This window comes from Sminthopsis crassicaudata, chromosome 4 (genome assembly GCF_048593235.1).
Source record: "Sminthopsis crassicaudata isolate SCR6 chromosome 4, ASM4859323v1, whole genome shotgun sequence".
Lineage (NCBI taxonomy): Eukaryota > Metazoa > Chordata > Mammalia > Dasyuromorphia > Dasyuridae > Sminthopsis > Sminthopsis crassicaudata.
Window position 1 is genome coordinate 470,127,531 of NC_133620.1, and position 21,753 is coordinate 470,149,283.

Sequence of the window (21,753 nt, forward strand, 5' to 3'; positions counted from 1 at the left end):
AGAGCCCCTGGGCTGAGGACCCCATTAGTTAGTTAGGACCCCACTCATTACTGTGAGGGATGGAGGTGAGGGCAGGAGCCGCCATGTCAGAGGGGAAGCCTCTTTGGTCTCCCCAAATCTCACACACAAGCTCCTGGGGCCCCGGGGGCTTCTGTTATCTCATTGGCCCTAAGGGGAGGAGCTGTCCACCACAGGATGCATCTGTCACTGGGTACACACAGCAAAGGCTTCAGGAAACACTTGTCAGCCACTGGTGGGACCCCATGGTTTAGCCAGCGCCCCTAAGTTTCTGCGCTGCCCCTTTCCTGTTGTCAGAGGTCACTAGACCACGACAGTCTGAGAGCTTGCCTCATTCCTCTTTCTCTTAGATAGATCTCCCCCCACTAGAGTAGAATGGGCCATCTCAGAATCGCCAGCCCCTGTGTTTCCCTTTATGTGCCCTGTAAGGAGCCACCATTGCCATCACATGCTGTCCTCCTAGGCTGTGCTGATTCCTCTTTCGGGCAGCTAGATGGCGCACTCTTGGATTCCGGAAAACCTGAGTTCAAATCCTGCCTTGGATATTCATTATTTGTGTGAAGCTGGCCAAGTCTCCCTTAGCTTCAGTTTTCTCACCTGAAAAATGGGGACAGCCTTATAAATGCTGGTTGTTGTCATAATTACCCAGCCGTGTAACTATTCAACTGCCCATTTGTTTAACTGTCCAACTGGTCTCTTCTGCAGCCAGCCTGGGTTTGTGTTTGGGGAGTACCCGCTGTGCTTAGCACCCAAAGGGGTGCTTTTGATGATCTTGTGTACTGATAATGGGTGCAGCACAAACACGAGGAATAAGCCGCCATAGCATAAAGCAGCATATCCCTAAATTCAAAACAACAGGATGGAAAGTGCCCTACGGTGGCTGAGTAAAAATGTGACCACCCGAAGTATGGTTAACAAAGGTGCCTAATAATGACCCAATGATCACCTCTATGAATTATCCCTCCCCCCAGACATAAAATCATTCCCCCCATCATTTCACATTAGCACAGTTAATGTATGATAACCAGACCAAAAGCCCACTGTCACATCATGTGGCTAATTTAAGTCAGTCAGCACTTGTTAGGGTCCCTACTATGTGCCAGGAACTATGTTAAATTCTGGGGATACAAAGAAAAGTGGGGTGTCACGGATCTGAGAGACAGAGCTGTGGAGCTGGTGACCACAGGCTTTTCTGTGGCCCAGACTCGTGAAAGTAGACTCATCTGGGGAGAAGCTGAGGCTAGGCTTTGTTCAAGGATGATGGAGAAGATAATTCCAGAGAACTGGAGCCACGGAATCACATGATCAGGAATGATGTCAAAGTCTGAGTTTGTTAGATCAGGGCTCTGGGATCAATAGAGAATGTTGTGGAATAGGTATCCTCTTCCCCAGCCTGGGCTTCTGCTAACTCCCTGGGCTGATGATGCAACTAAAACAGGCAGAAATGCTGCCTTACCCTCCTTGTATAGTGACTGTACCTGTTCCTTCCCCACCCTGGTGATTCAGCTAACTGCCTTCCCCACTGTTGGGATTATTAAATCAAGTCACAAGCATTTATTAAGTGCTTACTATTTTCTAGGCAAAGTGCTAAATTCTGAGGTTAAGAAGAAAACCAAAAGCCACCATTTTATTTCTTTTGACGTCCCATCTGTCACTAGTTCTCCCTCCCAGACAAACCATTCCAAGGGCTAAAGGCAGAGGGGGCATTCACGTGTCAGTGAACCAGACATTCGTCCATACATTTATCCTTCCAGCCAAACAATTACCATGTTTCTGTCGCCTGGGGATGCAAATCAGTGACTATTTTTTATGGTTGGGTAAGAGCTGTGGGTTAATCTCTACTATTTTGTCATCTCCTAGGCTTCCTGAAGAGCATCTGAAAGCCATCCAAGAATACCTGAGTACTCAGATTACCACGGATTCTGAATTTGTGAAGACCGGCTCCAATAATCTCCCCAACTTCAAGAAGCTAATTATGGTTCTCTGCAAAGAGCTCTATAGGTAGGCCTAGAAAAAATGTTGATTAAAATGTTGTCGATCCCATTTGTGAGGGACAAATAATCTAATCCCATATTGCTATTGCCAGACTGCTAGAACCAACATCACTGCTGCGGTCATTATCGCACTGCCATCACTGTGGCTACCATTACTATTGTCATCACAAACACAGCAAAAACTATTAGTACTGCTGCCATTACTGCTACTACTGGTATCAAAGATACAGAGCTGAAAGGAGCCTCACAGCTCATGGCTACCATTGTTCCTTCTATTACCACCACCTCCATTGCTGTAGTAACCATTGCCACCACCATCATTATACCCGCGGCTATCATTATACATGATCAAAGCATGTTCTTGGATAGCTTCTTGAAGAAGCTACCAGGACGAACATCACCATATTTATCATCTGTGCTCTGATTGTTACTGCTTTTATCGCTATTACTGTTAACATTATTATTATCACTGATGCAATTTACGCCGTGACTATTATTAATACTGTTACTCTTCTTACTACCATCACCACTCCCACTCCCACCATAAGTATTGCTATCGTTCTTACCAGTGGTACTGTTATCAATGCCATTGCTCATCACTACCATATTATAACTACTATTATGACTACTACTTTTATCTGTTACTACTAGTTATTACCAAGATATTCTATTAGTCTTAATAGAATATCACTAGTAACCAGTTAGGAGACTTATGAAGGACATTCCAAAGTAACTACATTATTTTTTAATATTTATTTTATTGATGTATCACAGTCATTTGAGGGATAGGAAGATCTTTCCCACAGATTGAACTCTTTCTTATGACAGAGCCACAATGAGCAAAAATATTTGACATTCTTGACCATATCTGACAATAAAATAGATGTCCTAATAAGTCTGTCATAAAAAGAGAATGTTTCCTTGTGTTTTCTCTGGGATCTTTATTGATTTTTTCCCAATTGTTTAGTATTCAAATTGTGATCTTTTCACTTACATGATAGCTGTTAAATACAGTGTTCATTGAGTTCTCTTAATTTTACTCTCCCTTCATATGAAACTTTTCCAAATCCTTCATATTTGCCATTTTTACGGATCAACAATATTCCATTCAATAGTATACCAAACGTTTTTTCAACTATTTCCCAGTTAATGGACATCTACTAGTCTCCAGTCTTTGCTACCACAAAGATGCTGCTATGAATATTTTAGTGTATATTAGACCTTTCTTTCTTTCTTCAACTTCTTTGGAAGATGTGTCCAGTGGGGAGCTCACTGAGTTGAAGGGTGTGGTTGGCCTACCCAGCCCATCTTCATGGATAATTCCAACTCAAAATCTAGAACAACTGAGCCAATTCACTGCCTTTCCCCCAACAAAGTGATTAAATGTTATCCACCTAACTCTCCCTGCAACTCCTTCAACATTGATGCTTCTCATATTTTGTGGTCTTTGCTAATTTACATGCTTTAAGATGAAATCTCAGAATAGTTATAATTTTCATTTCTCTCATTGTTGGGGATATGGACCATGTTTTCATCATTTACAGTTTGTTTATCATTTGACTACTTCTTTTGAGGATATGTGTGTGTATGCATATGCTTGTTTAGAACAAGATTAGATCTGGAGTCAGAGGCCCTTGCTTTAAGACTTATTCACCACTTCTGATGCCTTTGACAAGTCCCCTATTTCCTGGACCTTCATTTCTTAATGTGAGTTGGATTAGATTATCTCTAAGGCCCCTTGCAGCTTTAGGTCCTATGGAATTACTTGGGCACAAAATTAAGCTTAAATATTATCAAAGGATTTAACAACAACTAGCTTGGGAGTTAGGAAACCCTGGTGGTTAGTCTTATCTCTGCCACATCCTACCTGTGATGCTGAGTGAGTCACTCACCCTCTCTGGTCCCTGGCTATAAAATGAGAATCATCATATTTTCACTGCCACAGGGTGTTGTAAGGGTCATAAGTACGTAATCAAGTGACGTAATAGATAGGAAAGTGCTTTCACACTTTTCTTTTGGTTATCTTGTCTCTGCACTTGCCATTTGAGCTCTCCTAAGTCCTTGCCCCTTTCTGGGTTTCTTTATGTGCAAAATGAGAGTTTAGACTAAGGGTTGTTTAAGTTCTTGCCAGCTCTATGCTGGCTCTGATAATGCAGCAATGAATGTCTTAGTATATGCTAGGCTTTCCTCTCCTTTCTTTCTCCTTCCTCTCCTCCTTCCTTCCCCTCTTCTTTCTTCCTTTCTTCTCCCTCATCTATTTTCCCCTTCTCTCTCTCCTTTCCTCTCCCTCTTCCATTTCTCTCTTTTTGAGTAGATATATACAGGGGTGGGTTCACTGAGTCAGAAGGTATGGATGCCTTAGACAATGTTATGGATATTTCAAAATCTAGACCTAGTCTTTATGATTTCCATTCCACTCCACAGGGTTTTCCCCACTTTGACCTTTGCCAAATTTATCTTTTACCAAACTCCTCAAGCTGTGGTACCCATTTGTTTTACTTTGTGCCTGTATCAAATAGGTTCTGTTTGGTAGAAGAATCTTTTCATTTGGGCATGGCCCTTAAACTGCTTTGAGAGCTCTGATGATCTCAGGTGTAGGGAAGATATCCCTTAGGATTATGGATGATATCAGTCCAAAAAAGAATGCTGTCATAAAAGTTCCTTGTCACCCTCATTGACCACTGGCACTTCATCTCTTCAGCAACTCTTTTTGGTTCACCTCTTCAACATTTCTTGTTGATTTCCCCATTTCATCATCACTTGTTTATTTCACCTCTTCAACATCTTTTATTGATTTCACCTCTTCAACTCACTTGTTGATTTGCCTCTTCAGCATCTCTTATTGATTTCACCTCTTCAACATCTTTTATTGATTTCACCTCTTCAGCATCTCTTATTGATTTCACCTCTTCAGCATCTTTTGTTGATTTCATTCGCCTCTTCAACATCTCTTGTTGATTTCATCTCTTAAACATCTCTTTTTGATTTCACCTCTTCAGCATCACTTGTTGATTTCACTCTCCTCTTCAGCATCTCTTCTTGATTTCACCTCTTCAACATCTCTTGTTGATTTCATCTCCTCAACATCTCTTCTTGATTTCACCTCTTCAACATCATTTGTTTTCACCTCTTCAGTATCTCTTGTTGATTTCACCTCTTCAACATCTCTTCTTGATTTTACCTTTTCAGCATCATTTGTTGATTTCACTTCTTAAGCATCTCTTATTGATTACACTTCTTCAAGTGTAATCACTTCTTCAACATCTCTTACTGATTTCACCTCTTCAGCATCTCTCCAGCATGCCCCCTTTTTTCTTCTGAAGCTATCCCCACCCTGGGGCAGACCCTCAATCTCAGACTATAACAATAGCTTCTGAGTAAAGACTTCCTATAGGAGTTAATACTTGAGATGAATCTTGAAGGAAACTAAGAATTCCAAGACATTGGAGTCAGCCAATGATCATTTATTAAGCACCTGCTATATATCAAGCAGTGGGTTAAGCCTTGGAGATCAAAGAAAAGCAAAACACAGTTCCTTCCCTCAAGGAGCTTATGATCTAATGAGGGAATACAGAACACAAAAAGAAACCGAAAAGTGGAGGGTGGGGAGAGAAGGACCCTATAATCTGAAGTGAGCTCTAAGTGAGGACATTGAGAAAGATTTGGTTTTCTCTCCTGACACTTTTCTCCCTAGTTAAATATTTGCTTTCCTTTTCCCATCAGCCAGAATGCCTGCGGGAAAAGCAAATAGGGCAGGAAAACTGAGGGAAATAATGTGCATTAATTCTGGTGAGATTGGCAGGAGCCAGACTGAAGAGTTTTAAATGCCAAGTGGAGGATTTCATAATTTATCCCAGAGGCCCTAGGGACCCACTGGGGGCTCTTGAACAGGGGAGGCAATGCATCCAACCTGTTTCAGGAGGAGTGTAGGGGAGGGGGAGGAGAACAAACATTGATTGAATGTCTTCCTTGTGCCAGGTTCTGTGCTACTGGCTTTTCCCATGTTGTCTCATTTGCTTAGCTTGATATTTTTCCCTTTCGGATCTTGGTTTCCCTAAACAAAAATCCTGTCCCTTGAAGGCATTCCAGTGCACTCCTATATACTAGAAAGCATCTTCTGTCTGTTAGTTTCCCTTTAAGAACCGTCATCCTGGTGTGACCACGGTGCAGTGTGCCAGATGAAGCTTGTGTTTATGTACTGAGTTGTGCGTCACAGTGGATGAATTTTAATTCCTTCCATGTGCATTTCCCCAAATACCTTGGCATAGTGGCAGCTTTGCCAAATGTTTCCATTGTTTCTGGCCACAGGCTGGCAGATGGAGACATTGGGATCTGATGGACTAATCGGCTCATTGACAGGAGGATCTCCGATGTATTGATCAAATAGATCTCCGGTTTCAGAGCCACCTTTTCCCATCCTCCTGGGTCAGCTCTTTCCTTGCGAATGGTTAAATTGGTGAAGGGTTAAAAATGGAAAACCTGAACATTTCATCTACTACCTGGAGAGTGTTACTCCTGAAACGAGGGATCTCTCCAGGTGCCACTTCCTGCCTCTCCTTAGGCTCTCTGGAAGGGATTGTAGAGGTCATCAAGTCTAACCCCTCTCATTTTACAGATGAGGAAACTGAGGCCTAGAGAGAAGTGACTTGCCCAGATTCACACAGCTAGTAAATGTCTGAAATAGGATTCAAACCCACATTTTCCTCTCTACACATTTAGTGCCTTGTCTACAACATGCCATGCTGCCTCTCAAGGACTGGACCACAGCCAGGGCTTCTCAATTTTTTCTCTTTCCGTAAGCCACTTCAGTGGTGCAAAAGATGTCATGGACCAATAACCATTTAAAAATGTAGAATTCAAGAGAAAAATGGATCTTCTTTTCCCTGCAAGACCAAAAAGAGAAAGTTTTAACCAATTCAACTATTCATTCAAAACATCAGATTATAAACTGGTTATTAGAGATAAGCATCACTAATAATAATATAATTATAACAATGCAGCCTTATTACATGTATGACCCAGGATAAGCCACTTAACCTTTCCAGGCATCAGTTTCCTCATCTGTAAAATGATGGGATTGGACCCTATGGCCTCCACAGTGCATTTGAGCCCTAAATTTTGGGCCTATGTTCTTATAGCACAGTGTAGAGGAGAGAGATCTAAGCCTGAAGTCAGGAGATCTGGACTCAAGTATTGTCATTTGAATGACCTTGTGTAAGTCAAAGAATCACAGAATCTCAGTGTTGAAAGGGATCTCACTGAGTCCAACCTATCCCTGAACCAGAATCGTATCCACAATACTATGTTTCCAGTGCCTCTTGTTCTTCATCTGTAAAATGCAAAAATGAGGTTTTTTTTTTAAAATACTATAGAAGTGTGAATTGCTGTCTTCCTCCTCCTCTTACCCTTCCTCTTCCTCTTCTTCTTTTTCCTCTTCCTCTTTCTCTTCTTCTTCCTCCTCATATCTTGAGGGCAAAGATTCATTTTTATCTTGGCATTCTTGGGACAATCACTCCTGTCCTCCCTATATTATAGGGTTGTCATGAGGAAGGTTTTTCATAAACCTTAAGGGAATTATTGTCCTCTTCCTCTTCCTCTTTTTCTCTCTTCCTCTTCCTCCTCACGTCTTCACAAAGATTTTCATATTTATCTTGGTATTCTGGGGGCATCTGGCACACAGCTGGTGCTTAAGTGCTGGTGAGTCAGTTTGTTGATACTATCTCTTATCTAAATATGTTAATTTATAATTTCTAAAGCGATTTCACAGCTCTTATCTTTTGTTACCTCTGCAATGGGTGAGACAGGTGTTCTTCTCCAGCTCTAATGGGGTCGGTCTCCTCACTGGGCAGTGTCACAGCCGGGATTCAAGGCCAGTGCTCTTGTCCCCAGATCCAGAGCATTTAGCATCAGTCAGCCTTCAGGGCCATAGCTTTGGAGCATGAAGGACCATCTAGCACTCATCTGACAGATGAGGAAACAGACCCGTTAAGGGGAAGTGGGTTGATAATGTCATAGCTGTGGAGCTGGAAGGGGCCTCCGGGGCCATCATGTCCATCCCCTTCATTTTACAGGTAAGAAAAAGGCACAGAAAGGGAAAGTGAGTTGCCTGAAATTATAAGATTCAAAAATAGCAGAGCTGGGAACCAAACTTTAGACTTCTACATAAAACTACCACTGGGTTCACAACCCTGTCAAGTGTTCTTTTAATTAATAATATTGTCTCTTTGTGCCTCCTTGGTGGAGCCTACTGGTCAGGGAGCCCAGTTTCTAGGGTCTAGTCTCTGCCTTTTTCTCTCACAGGATGCATGACCTTGATGTCTGCTCCCCTGACTCAGTTTCTCCACAAAGATTCGGTTTGACTAGAGTGAGACAGGTGCTCTTCTCCAGCTCTAAACTTGGAGCCTCTCAGAGCTCTCTGCCTGACAACGCCTCTCATTTCCAGAGCCCACTTCACATTCTGCTTCCATCCTTGCTTGTCTTGTTAACAGCCTCCCCAGAGCCACTTAATTTTGACAGCTTTGACTGAATTCTGACAGTCATGGCTTCCAGCTATTTCAGTAATAAATATTATTCTTAGGGAAAAAAAAAAAAAAGAGACTGTCTGGTGCTAGACACTGCTTCAGGGACACACACCACAGAGACCAGATTTAAGATGGAAAGTTTATTTTATTTATATCCAGTCAGGTCTGCAGGGGAAGAAGGAAGGAAGAAGCTTTACTAAGCATAAACTATGCACTTTGCACATATTATCTTATCTGATCTTCACAACAACCACGGGAGGTAGGGCTAATGTTATCCCCATTTTACAGCTAAGGAGACCGAGGCAGAGAGCTTAGGTGACTTGTTCTAGATCTCCCAGCTAGTAAGTATCTGAGTCTGGATTTGAACTCAGCTCTTCCTGATTCAAAGCCAGCGCTCTTGTACCACTTAGCTGCCACAGGGGAGAGAGTGGCTGGATTTGTGGATAAAAGGAAGCCCAATGATAATGTGGATTACAATTCTTTTGGAGAACTCAACCTCTGGGCATCCCATTTCCATATCTCTGAACTGTTATCTCGCTTCCTCAGCTTATCGTGAAATCTAAGGAGCTATAAAATGCTTTGATCTTCTATGAAAAGAGATGCTAAGCTTCTTGAAAATACCATCCTGAGTGGCAAGTGCACATCTTGGAAACAGTTATTATTATGAATAATAATGACAGATGCACTTATTGGAAACTTCCTCACATGTCTGCAACCAAATGAGAAAATCCACTAGCAGGGGAAGTTAAGAGTATAAATATTCCAGCTTCATTTGCAAATGCTTTTGGAAATGAGAACTGGAGACTTTTCTTCACAATTTTGGAGGAAATTCCCTAGAGAAAGGGGAATGGGGATCACTAAGGGCAGTCATGGGTCTGATAACAAGAGGTGCTAAGAGTCTGACCTCATTTCCTTTTCTAACAGATTATGTTTGACTGACTCAATGGATGCCCCCAGGATAGATGGGACTGCAGTATTATATCTAATAACAGCTTTCCTGTTCTTCTGATGAGGGCAAGATGCAAGCTGGATGATAGCAAAGTTAGATGGAACCAGAGCAAGGGAGCCGAAAGGGACATAGCAGGCTTAGCAAATTTGTGGGTTAAGGGAATCTAGAAAGAATAGTTAAAATGTTGGGTAATGAAATTGGGAGCCAAGGCTAAGAATGTGAGCCCAGTCCAGTGGAATGAAACTTTGTGAGGATAAATGTCAAGGAGTGCAATTGGGCTCAAAAAATCAATTACCCAGGCAGGAGCTGAATAATAATGGTTCATGTGAAGGGTTAAAGGACTGCAATTTTCAGTGTGAGCCAGTGGTATGCTACAGCAGCCAAAGAAGGAGCTCATCAGCATCAGGATGAGAAGTAGCATTTCTGTGGTGCTTTAGGGTTTGCTGAGAGCTTTACTCTGGGGGATGGTATCATTACTCTGAGGGATGGTATCATTACTCTGAGGAGATGCTATTATTGTTGTTCTCATTTTACAGAAGAGGAAACTAAAACAGACTAAGTCTGTGACCTGCTAGGATTACTTGGTTAGTAAGAGTTTGGATAGAGTTTAACTGGTCTTCCTGACTCGAGTCCATTGTGAGACCTAACTAAATGAACAGAAATAAACGTCCTGAGCTAGCTCACACAGGAGCCACATTTCTTTTATCTGTTTCCTAATTTCCACTCTAGCACCCTAGTTCAGGTCTTTATCAACTCCTGCAAGGATTTTGCCAGGAACCCCCCATTTAGGTTCCTTGTCTGAGGAATCTCCTCTCTCCAGTCTAGCTTTCTCATGGCTGCCATAGTGATCCTTCAAAGGCACAAGTCTAACTGCTTCCCTTCCTTGCTCACTAAGTCCAGGATCCCTATTGTTCCTACAAAAAAGTATATTATCGTCAATGAAAACTCTTTACAATCTGATTCCAGTGTAACTTCCTAGAGTACTTCATTTTACTTATCTCATTCGTGCTATGCTTCCAGATAAAGTAGCTCACTTGTTCCCCATACCTAACATTTTGTTTTCGAGTGACCCTGGGCAAATCATGTAACCTCTCTTTGCCTCAGTTTCCCTCAGTTAAATGGGGATAATTACAGCAGCCAAGGTTGCCATGCAAACTAAATGAGATATTCATAAAGCACTTAGCATAGTGCCTGGCACATAGTAGGTGTTTCCTTCTTTCCTTCACCTCACCTTTGCACAGGCTTCCAGTATTCTGGGAATGCTCTGCCCCATAGAATTCCCTAGCTTCCTTCAAGGCTCAATTTGTGCCAGTCCCTACCTACAAGGCACCTTTCCTGATCTCCTCCAGTTCTCTCCCCCCAAGTCTCAAAATTATTTTGAATATATGTTCTTGTTGCTGTTCATCTTTTCTTTTCTGAGACAACCACTGACATGAGGCTGACGTCCTGACTTGCTCATGAATTGTATTTTTTCCTTTTTTATTTATTTATTCATTCATTCATTTATTTATTTATTGCTAAGGCAATTGGGGTTAAGTGACTTGCCCAGGGTCACACAGCCAGGAAGTGTGAAGTGTCTGAGGTCAACCAGTGCTCTAACCACTATACCACCTAGCTGCCCCATGAATTGGATTTGAGTGAGCCAGAGCTGCATAAAGTCACCCTCCCCACTCTGCTTCTGCTGTTTTCTCCTAATAGAATTTCATCCTCCTAACGGCAGGGACTGTTATCTCCAGCACCTAGCACAGTGCTTGGCACATGGGGCTATTACGGTTCTCTGGGTTGGTCAAACCAGCCCTAGAACATTGGTTCTGCCTCATTCTCAAAAGGACACTGACAGACCGCACCAGGTCCCACTGCTGAGGGCCCAAGGGATCCCCAAAGCACACGATCAGCGGGAAGAAGCAAGGAGAAAGCCCACAGCTTTGCCAGGCTGAGACATGGGAGCTGTCCTCGAGTCCCTGTGGGCCTGTCACACAGAAGAAAAATTAGCCGTGTTCTGTGGAGGCCCCGAGGGCAGAACAGGGAGAGCTGAGGGAACAGGCAAAAAGCAGTGGATTTGAGGGTGGCAAGGAAAGCTCACTAACTAAGGGTGAGAACTGACAGGGGTGGAGGAGCTGCCAAGAAGTCAATCAGCAGGAGGGACCAACCACCCACTAGGGCTGCCAGGCTGACCCAGGAGAGCCTCTGCCCTCCAGGCAGCCCTTGAAGGGCAGCCTGTGCAAAGGCATGAGCTGGGAGAAGAGGGAAAGTTTTAGGGAGCCCTGGTGGAATAGGGATAATATGAGAGAAAATAATGGGCAATAAATCTGGCGATGGAGCCTGGTTGCGAGGGCCTTCGGAGCCAGATAGCAGAGGTTCTAGCTTAGCCCCGCAGTAATAGGAAGCTTCATGAGTAAAGAGAAGTCATTTCCTCCTAGGAAAGGGAAAAACCTTTCCCTGCTGCGTTGTTTTCTTGGCCAGTCCCAAGCTGCCATTGCTGGATTTCTTGGCGCAGAGGCTGGGTGGGCATTCCCTGGGAGTGAAGGAAAACAGATGCTGCTCAGGATGGGTGACTTCTGGGGCTCCTTTCAATGCCGAGAGCCAAGAGAAGGTGGATTCTCCTCTTCTGGGCGAGGATCGGCGGTCCCGGCCCTGGCTGGTTGCTATAGGGCTGCAGATCCAGTTGAGAAGCAGCTGTCCCATCTCCGGGGAGTGTCAGGCAGGGGTCAGCCACTGCTTTGCATCCCTGATGGCACAGAGCCATGAAAATCCAGAAGTGCAGAGTGGCGGGAGGGGGGACCATAGTTACATGGCGACTGATGGGGGGAGGGGGGCGGCACAGGGATTCCCAGGCAGATCTCCATCCACTGCTCAAAATGGAGAATCCTTGCTGGTAGAGTGCAAAGGAAGACTTACTTAGTCAACTTTCAGGCTTCCTCTGAGACTGGAAAGCGGAATTGGGGAGAATTCTCTCTTAATTTTCCAGAATCTTTTAAATGCTGAAGGGAGACTAAACCAGAGCTGTAACTGGGGCACAGCAATGGGGCTTTGTCTACGGTGTGGAAAGGTGGAAGCTGCTGATATTGACAGTGCTTATGCTCCTTCAGCACAAAGGTACCATGGAGCTTGGCACCCAAATCATTGGTTAAAATAGGAAGCAACAAAAGGGGAGGCTTTCTTCTTCCCTCAGCAACCAACTATCCCCAGATTAGCTCTTCCTCATTCCACTTTCTGTCTCAGTGGCGGGTTCCTCAGCACTGGTCTCCTAGAGTGCTTGATTTGAGGGCTCCTTGGCCGCTTGCCTTCCGGCTCATCCCGAGAGCCAAGATTGCTAGTGGGGGCTCCGATCACAGGGGCAGCTGGCCACAGCCCGTGCAGAGGTCTGCAGTCCAGTCCTGTCCAGCGCCGTTGACCAGCTGGATGACAAGGACCAAATCGCTTACCCTCTGAGCAGCCTTTTTCTCATTTGTAAAAACTAGAGGTTTATTCTAGATGCTCTCAGGAGAGGGCTCCTCCAGGGCTGATATTCGGTTCCAATGTCTGTCACCTCTTAGAATCAAATGGATCTGAGGTAACACAGTGGATAGAGTACTGGCCTGGAATTGGGAGGACTGGAGTTTAAATTTGGCTGCGGGCATTTATTAGCTGTGTGATCCTGGGCCAGTCATTTACCTTTGCCTCAAAAAGAAAAAAATAATAATTTAGTGGATCTGGTCAGTTTTGCTGAATTGCTTCCCTCCTGATGCTCTCCCTGGAGCATCATAGAATCCTGAGCTTCCTGCAGGGCTCTGCTCATGTACCATCCCCTGGAGGAACCTTCCCCAGTCTCCCCAGGCACTAGTGTTCTTTCCCTCCTCTATACATCTTTCATTTATTGGTCTGTTTACAGATTGTCTCCCCAGTAGAATTGCAAGCTCCCTGGCCCAAGCTTCTTGAGATCAGGAATTGGTTTTATTTTTGTGTTTGCATTCCCAGCATCCAGCCTCTTGCCCAGTAAACGATCTGATCCCTGCGTTCCTTATCTGTAAAATGGGGGAGCTGGATTAGCGGCTTCAGGGAGCCCTTCTCCCATCTGATCTCTGATTCTAAAGGAATCAAACGAGTTGGAAAGGTCTAAAGAGTCCAAGCTTTGGATCTCTGCTCAGTGGAGCTGCCCCCAGAGTTTTGCTGCTCTCTGCCACACACTGAGTTTACAAAGACAAGAATGGGACAGTCCCAGCATGCGAGGGTTTACGTTCAGTTGGGAGACAGAGGGAACCTAAAGTGTCGAGATTAAATTATTGTGGATTTACCGGAATTGAGTTGTGGAACCGAAGCTCTGCTAGCCATATGATCTTAGGCAAGTCACTTCTCTGTGGGCCTGTTTTCTTATTTACAGAATGAAGGGCTCAGACTCAGTACTTCCTGAGGTTTCTTTTAGCTCTGGGTCTCTTGGTCCCCTAACTAGAATAGTTTTCTTTAGTGACAAGTCCAATAGCTGCTGGATGGAGTGGATGCAGTGGAGGAAGGGGAGGGGCCCAGGGGAAGCTGCTGCCCCAGAAGGATGCAGAAGCTTGGAAAAGAAGCCTTTGCATTGCTCTGTACGCTCCTGTGGGCACACCGGCGGGGCTCGCCGGGCTCCCCATTCACCTTCTCTGTGTTTCTTTCCCTACAGTGAAGTTAACAAGACCCTCCCATCCCTGGAGTCCATACAGAGGTTGTTTGATCAGCAGCTGTCCCCCGGCCCCTTGCCCCGGCCTCAGGTAGGTGGTCTTGCCACTGAAAGGGTGACAGGGAGGAAGGGATCCGTGAAGACTCCCTGGGTGGCTTTAGAAAGGGTGTGGAGTAAGGGAGGGGGAAGGGGAGGAGAAGTTATGTGGGCTCTCTGAACACAGTAACGTGCCAGAAAGGTAGCGTCTCCTCAGAAGCACCGAAGGAAAGACCAGGGCCGGGAGCTGGGAGAGGCTGCCATCCTTTACCGTCTCCTGGGATCCTTCATGTGACCTTGGAAAAGACACTTCCTCTCTGGGATGGAAAGAATAAGAGAGGCCTGGAGATTTATCCACGCACTGTAGTCACATGTATCTAGAGCTGAGGAGGAAGAAGGGGGAGCCAAAGCGTGCTGTCAGAACCACCTCCTGCAAAACGCCCCATGTGCCCTTTGCTCTCCCATCCAGAGTCATAGGATCCTCGATCTAGAACTGGAAGGGGCATCAAGTCCCTCCACATTTTACAGAGGAGAAACTAAAGCTCAGGGAGGTTTACTATCTCACCCCCAAATCACACAGAGAGTAATGATCAGACTCTAATTTGAACTTGACTGTGGCTCTGACCTTACCCTGCCCAGAAGCAGCCCTTTAACCACCATTTCCAAAGCATGTCATCTTCACCCCGACTTTCCATGTTGTCTTCTTTCATTAGAAGGCAACTGTCTGAGGGCAAAGTCTGCCTTTTTGTCTAGTACTTCTATCCCCAGAACTTAGCACTAGTACCTGGCCCATAGCAATAGTACTTTTTCATCCATCCATCCATTCATTCATTCAAATGGGCACACTAATAACTCAGGGCATCCAGGAGGGCCTTGTGCAGGTGACACCTGAACCAAGCTTTGAAATGAGCTGAGGACTCCAAAAAGCCGGTGGGGATGGAATATTGGATGGGGGAAGGGCAAAGTGGCCATTTGGACTAAATATAGAATGAGGGACAGGAATATGGAACCAGCCTGGCGAAAAGAGGCTGCAGCTAAATCGTGAGAGCTTTTGGTGCCAGATGAGGAAATTGGAGCTTATCTTTGAGGCTTTGGGGAGTTAAGTTCGGGAGCAGAGGAATAGCATCAGCAGTCGTGCTTTAAGAATATTCATTTGGCAGCTGATGTGGAGGATGGCTTGGAGAAAGTAGAGGCTGGAACCATTCAAAGCTGAGGTAATGTCAAGGACTCCCAAGGCACAGGGTCCTTCTAGGGAATGACCTTTGTCCTTCATCAGTCAGTACCTCAGACCTTGGAGGCTGCTCATCTAAAGGAATCCCAGTGAGGAGAAAAAAGGAGATCCAGGAAGCCTCCAAAATCCTCGAGGGTAGCCTGACATAAAAGATCCCAACCTTGGAGTCAGAGGCTATGGGTTTGAGTCCTAGAAAGACTCCCTCTTGGCTATGTGACCCTGGGAAGTAATTTTCCATATCTATGCCTCAGTTTCCTTATCTGCAAACCAGAGAGAATGCTATTTACATGCTACAAGGTCCTTTCTAGTAAAGCACTTAGCATGGCATATGATTTACCTCATTACTTTCGGCCTTAGATTCTGAAGGCAGAGTTCTTTGTCTTATCCAAGCTCTGATCTGATTCTCCCCCACCTCAACCTCTACCCACCCCACTCCATCCCTGAAAGATATAGTTGGATCACCAAGTGCTCTTTGTATAATTGGTCTTGGGTATCTATGCACAAAGCTGGCCTCAGGGACATGTGGGTTAATCTGAGTTGTTTTTTTCTGGATCCACCAAAAGGAGGCAGAAGTCAGGCTAGGATGGTGGCTGGGAGCCACGGAAGGGCCACCCAGAGTGGAAGAGACAGTCTGGGAACAGGAGTCATTAGTTGGGGCATCCCACTTATGGAAGGAGCAAAGTGTGGCTGGCCAGAAGGATGGGGCAGAAGAGCAGATGGGAAATAACAGGAGCTGAGGAAAGGAGCAAATGGGCTGGATTCTGAATCATTAAAGCGGAAGGTGGGGGAACAAGTCCAATCACAAACACAAGAGTTGGGTGATCCTGGACAGACTTCCCCAGAATTCTGGCTTCACAAATTGCCTCCAGCATAAAATAAATTCCCCATTGATTTTTCCTTCCCTACCTCTCCCAAACTCATCTCTTGTCCCAAAGGGAAAAAAAAAAAAAAAGGACAAGGAGGAGGAATAGATCAGCAAAACTACCAACACATCAGCTGTTGATTCCGATCTCTAGGCGTTGTAGCTTTTCCTTGTCGTGCCGTGTCCTTCCTTGATATTGCAAGCACGGGCTTTCAAATGTCACATCTATGGTGTCCTCCTTGATTCCATCCCCACTCCTAGGCAGAAGTGATTCTCCTACTGTGCTGGTGCTCTTAGAGAACTTTATCTGAACCTTTTCATGGAACTTAGCATAGCCAGCCTGGTATTAGAGCTGTTTGTGTGTACGCGTATCTTATCTTTACTACAAGACTATAAGTCTCAGGAGGGTGCGACTAAGTCCTACTCTTTTTGTCCCTTATGGTAGCTGATACCATACCTTCCTTGAACATCGTGGATGTGCAACACATCTCTATTCAATGAATAAGTGAACAAATAAAGTAGCTCACTCTCTTTCCCTTACCAGGTGTGTACAGAACCGAATGTAGTCAACGTAATAGCCAAGCTTGGCCAGCTGACCAATATACTGTCCTCTCTCGAAGATAAGGTATGATACAAAGAATCTTGCCATTTTCTTAGAAACTCTGCTGATATTTCTTCTGGGTTTCCTTTTCTGGATGCTAGAGGCAGGCACTGAGATGCTTACACTTTTTTTCCCCCTCATCTCTCTCCCTTCTCATTGCTTAAAGTCCTCATGTTTTTGTGGTTCCAGGTAAAGGCATTTGTAGAAGGTCCTGAATCCACACATCGGAGATCACTCATCCCTCCTGTCACCTTTGAGGTAATTGTCTCTTCTTTAGCAACTAACCTGGTATCTTCTCTGCTGAATTTTCATCCCCTCAACCACTAACCTCTGAGTCTTGGCTCAATGCTGATGGCCCCTGATTTCTGTTATATTAGTCACAATAATACTATGCAGATAGCAGGGTCTATTAGGATGGAATGAATTTCTCCTACACTAGAAAGGGCTCATGAGGAATCTCCCGAATATAATGATTGTTAAACTTTGAAGTGAATGACCATAAGAAATTTCTCCCTTTTCGAAAACTGAATACCAGATTACATATGATAGAAATTCAACCTATCAATCAATAAATATTTTTTAACGTGCCTACTATGTACCAGGAATTGAATTAAGCAATGGGGAGACAAAAAGAAGCAAGACATTCTCTGTCTTCAAAGAGCTTTCAATCTAATGGGAGAAGTTCAGAGTTTCATATCCACTCTGTTCTTTATTGAACATTGAAATGTTTGTGTTGGATGATTTTTATTCATGATGAACAAGAAAATGTGTTTTTAAAGTAGCAAACACTCCTACTCTAGTATTCTATATCATTCTGGGTAATTTATTTAATAAATAATTTAGTAAGAACATTTTAGTGGAAAAATTGGATTGTAGCCAGAGGATGGAATCCAATATAAGAGCTTTAAGACTATGTCGCTGAATGATTGGCTAAAAGAACTGGGCGTATTTAATCCAAAGAAGGCTTGGAGGAAGAGAGAGCTGCCTGAGTATTCAGAATTCTAATGAGGAACAGGGATTAGACGGGGTCCATTTGGGCCCAGAGGGCAGAACTAGGATTGGTGGTGGAAAGTTATGTACAGATGGAAACCCTCTCAGACAATAGGATCTATCCCAAAGTAGTTGTTGCCTCAAGGAGGTTACTGACTCCAATGATTTTCAAGTGAAGGTGAAGATCCATTTACCAGTTATGTTATAGTAGGATTTTTTCTAGTGTATGAGTTAAATCAAATGCCCCCTGAGGTATTTCCTCCTCCTCCCATTCTCAAATTCTCTGATTTTTAGAATAACGTAGTTTCTTATTAGCCTAAAACATTAACAATTCAGTCCTGCACTCAAACAGGAATGGATGGAATAGATGGCCTCATATGATCTATTCTAGGTCTTTGATGCTAAAACATTTCATGATCCATTTTGACATGCTCAAATTCTCACAGTATTGAGGGTAAGATTTGAACCCAGGTTTTTAAACTCCAGTCCCAGTGCCATTTCTATCGCTTCAGACAATGGAACTGAGATAATCAAGGCAGTGGATATGAGCATTACCTACCCAGTGCTGCCAAAACCAGTGTTACTTCAGGGTAGCTTAATTTTAATGCAATGTAACCAAACTTTATGTTAGTATTACTACCATCTATATTATTACAGTGGTCCTCAAACTTTTAAAATAGGGGACCAGTTCTGTTGGAGGGTTGGACTATAGTAAAAACAAAAGCTCACCCTCTGTCTCCGCCCCTCAGCCCATTTGCCATAACCGGGCGGCTGTATAAACGTCCTCAGCGGGCCGTAGTTTGAGAACCTCTCGTCTATAACTTATTCAGCATGTTGCCAATTAGAAACATTCCTAACATTGCTCCTGTGAAACTAATTGTCCCTATCTGTTTTTCTTTTTTTTTTTCCTATCTGTTTTTCTTAAGATCATATGTTCCTTTGAACAATTAACAATATTGAGTATACTTTTCATTATTGAAAATCAATTAATACCTCTTAAAAATAACTGACCACTAATTTTAGCAAAGTGGTCATTATAGAATATAAATGATACGATTGTAATCTTAAGAAACAGATCTTCGGAGTCAAAGGAGCTAATCTCAGAACCCAACTCTGCTTCTTACTAACCTTACTTATAGATACATCTCTGAAATTCCTCATCTTTAAAAATGGGGGATTAGAAAAGAACTAAGGAAGAACAGGAGAAAGGCAAACAAACAGCACAGATTTGATTAAAACATGTTGATTTTACTTGGGGGGGGGGGGATTGTGAAGCCAAGATGATGGAGAGTTGATAGGACTTTGCCTGAGCTCTCCCTGGCTTCCCTCAGAATCAACCTTAGATCAGGCCTCTGAATAGATTTAGAGTGACAGAACCCAGAACATTTAGAGTGTAATACTTTTCTAGCATGAGCTATTTTGGAAGGACTTCAGGAAAGTTCTGTCTCAACTAGGCAGGAAGAGCGTGGCCCAGGGCGGAGAGGCCTGGGGTGAGGAATCTACTGGAAGGCTCTTAGCCAAAATACAGTAACACTGGCTACTCTATCCTGGTTCAGAATCCAGTAGATTAGCAAACTAGCTGTGAGCCTTCCAATGCAACTAGAGGAAGCAAATAGTGACTCCATGAGCCCCAGTATAACAGGCGGGATTTGGCCAGATCCACCCAGTGCAGTGGGGAAGCTTGCAGGACCACTAACCCCAGTGCAGTCATGGAGAAGCTGTTGTCACCCTGCAGAGGAAGCTAGGTACAATCTCCCCTGTGCCCTGGGAGTAGACTTCAACCTTTAAAAGTGAGCAAAAAAGCAAAAAGAATTCTAACCATATAGAGCTATTATGGAGATAGGGAAGAACAGAATGCAAACCCAGAAGAAGACAGGAAAGGCAAAACATATGCAGGGGAAGCTTCAAAAGGAGACAACAACTGGTTTCCAGCTCAAAAAGCTCTCTTGGAAGAGTTCAAAATGGATCTTAAAAAAGTTAGTAAAAAAGCAGGGAAAAGAAATGAGAGGTCTCTGGGAGAATTTGGGAAAGGAAATAGAAACTGATGAAAAAAAATAACTCCTTAAAAAAAGTTGGTGAAATGGAAAAAATTATACTGAAGAAAACAACTTCTTAAAAATAGATTTGGTTGAATGGGAAAAGAAAATAACTCCTTGAAAAATAGAATTGGTGAAATGGAAAAAGAGAATAACTCCTTAAAAATAGAATTGGTGAATGGAAAAAAAAATCCAGTGAATAAAACAACTCCTTTAAAAGTGTAATTGGCCAAATACAAAAGGAGTTTTAAAAGCTAACTGAAGGAAATAATTCAATTAAAATTAGAATTGGACAAATGGAAATGAGTGACTCAATGAGATGTCAAGAATTAGTCAAACAAAACCCCAAAAAGAACAAAATGTAAAATACTTTATTGGAAAAAACAATTGACCTAGGAAATAAATCTAGGAAAGACAATCTAATAATTAGCCATGATGAAAAAGAAAGCTTGGACAGCATCTTTCAAAAAATAAAGAAAAACTGCTCTGATATCCTAGAACTAGAGTATAAAATAGTCATTGAAAGAATCCACCAATCACCTCCTGAAAGAAACCCCAAAATGAAAATGTCATGGAACATTGTGGCTAAATTCCAGAATTACCAGATCAAGGAGAAAATGCTGCAAGCAGCCAAAAAAAAAAATTCAGATATCGAGGAGCCATAATCATGATTGCCCAGGGCTTAGCAGCTTCCACTTTAAAGGACTAAAAGGCCTGAAATATGGTATTCCAGAAGACAAAATTTGGACTGAAACCAAGAATCAACTACCCAGCAAAACTAAGTTTTATTTTTCAGGGGAAAAGATTCAAAGAAATAAGGAATTTTCAATCATTTTTTATGAAAAGACCAAAACTGAACAGAAAATTTGATCTTCAAACACAAGACTCAGAAGCATAAAAAGGTTAAAAAGGGAGGGGAAGAAAAAATGTTCGTTTTATTAGCATGTCTTTAAAAAACTAAAATTATATACATATATATATATATTTGTGATTTCATATACAATCCTCTTTCCTTGTTCTTTATATATAGGATTGTTCCTATTCATTGATACTTATGAAGCTTAGAATTCCAAAAATATTCTAATTTTAGTGAAGCGATTATGGAGGAATTTCTCGGGTACCCTCCAGATCTAAATCCCCTGATGGAAATAAAGCATGAAAATGATGAAAAATCCTCTTTCCTATTTTCCACAGGTAAAAGCAGAATCCTTAGGAATTCCACAAAAAATGCAGCTTAAAGTTGACGTTGAATCTGGGAAACTGATTATCAAGAAATCCAAGGATGGTCCTGAGGACAAATTCTATAGCCACAAGAAAAGTAAGAAATCCTTGGTTTGCAATCACATTTATCCACTTATTCTGTCACCAAGAGGTGATGATAATGTGGCTCTGTGAAGAGCAGATGAGATCCCCTTTGGTCCCTGTAGCATTGTTTTATGATGGATTATTTGGCATCTCTATAGTGACACCTTCTCAATTTGTTGGCATCTTATTTGCCCTTAAAGACTTAGCTTATGTGCCCCTTCCTCTAGGATCTCTCTACCAAGCTCATCCCAGTCAAATATAAACTCTCCCTCCTTTTTTCCTTCTCTTTGCCTCTCCTCTCCTATCCTTTTCTCCTTTCCTTTTTCCCTTCTTCTCTTCCCTCCTCTTCTCTCCTCCTTTTTTCCTCCTTCATTCCTTATCTCCTTTCCTTCTTCCCTTCCCTCCTTCTCTTCTCTCCTCCTTTTTTCCTTCCTCCCTTCTCTCCTTTCCTTCTTCCCTTCTCTCCTTTCCTTCTTCCCTTCTCTCCTTCCCTTCTCTCCTCCTTTTTCCCTCCTTCCTTCTCTCCTTTCCTTCTTCCCTTCCTTTCTTCTCTCCTTCTCTTCTCTCCTCCTTTTTT

At 43.2% G+C, this 21,753-nt stretch overlaps 1 protein-coding gene across 3 annotated transcripts in view; it reads left to right on the top strand.

Annotated features, from left to right (window-relative positions):
- The window catches only part of INPP5D (inositol polyphosphate-5-phosphatase D), a 124,365-nt gene that overhangs the window by 59,567 nt on the left and 43,045 nt on the right, over nt 1-21,753 (top strand). For all 3 annotated transcript variants that reach the window (XM_074264282.1, XM_074264280.1, XM_074264281.1), the window contains exons 7-11: nt 1,879-2,019; nt 14,119-14,206; nt 16,789-16,869; nt 17,035-17,103; nt 21,066-21,189. In XM_074264282.1, the coding sequence (XP_074120383.1) occupies nt 1,879-2,019; nt 14,119-14,206; nt 16,789-16,869; nt 17,035-17,103; nt 21,066-21,189 (503 nt within the window). The remainder of the gene's footprint in view (nt 1-1,878; nt 2,020-14,118; nt 14,207-16,788; nt 16,870-17,034; nt 17,104-21,065; nt 21,190-21,753) is intronic.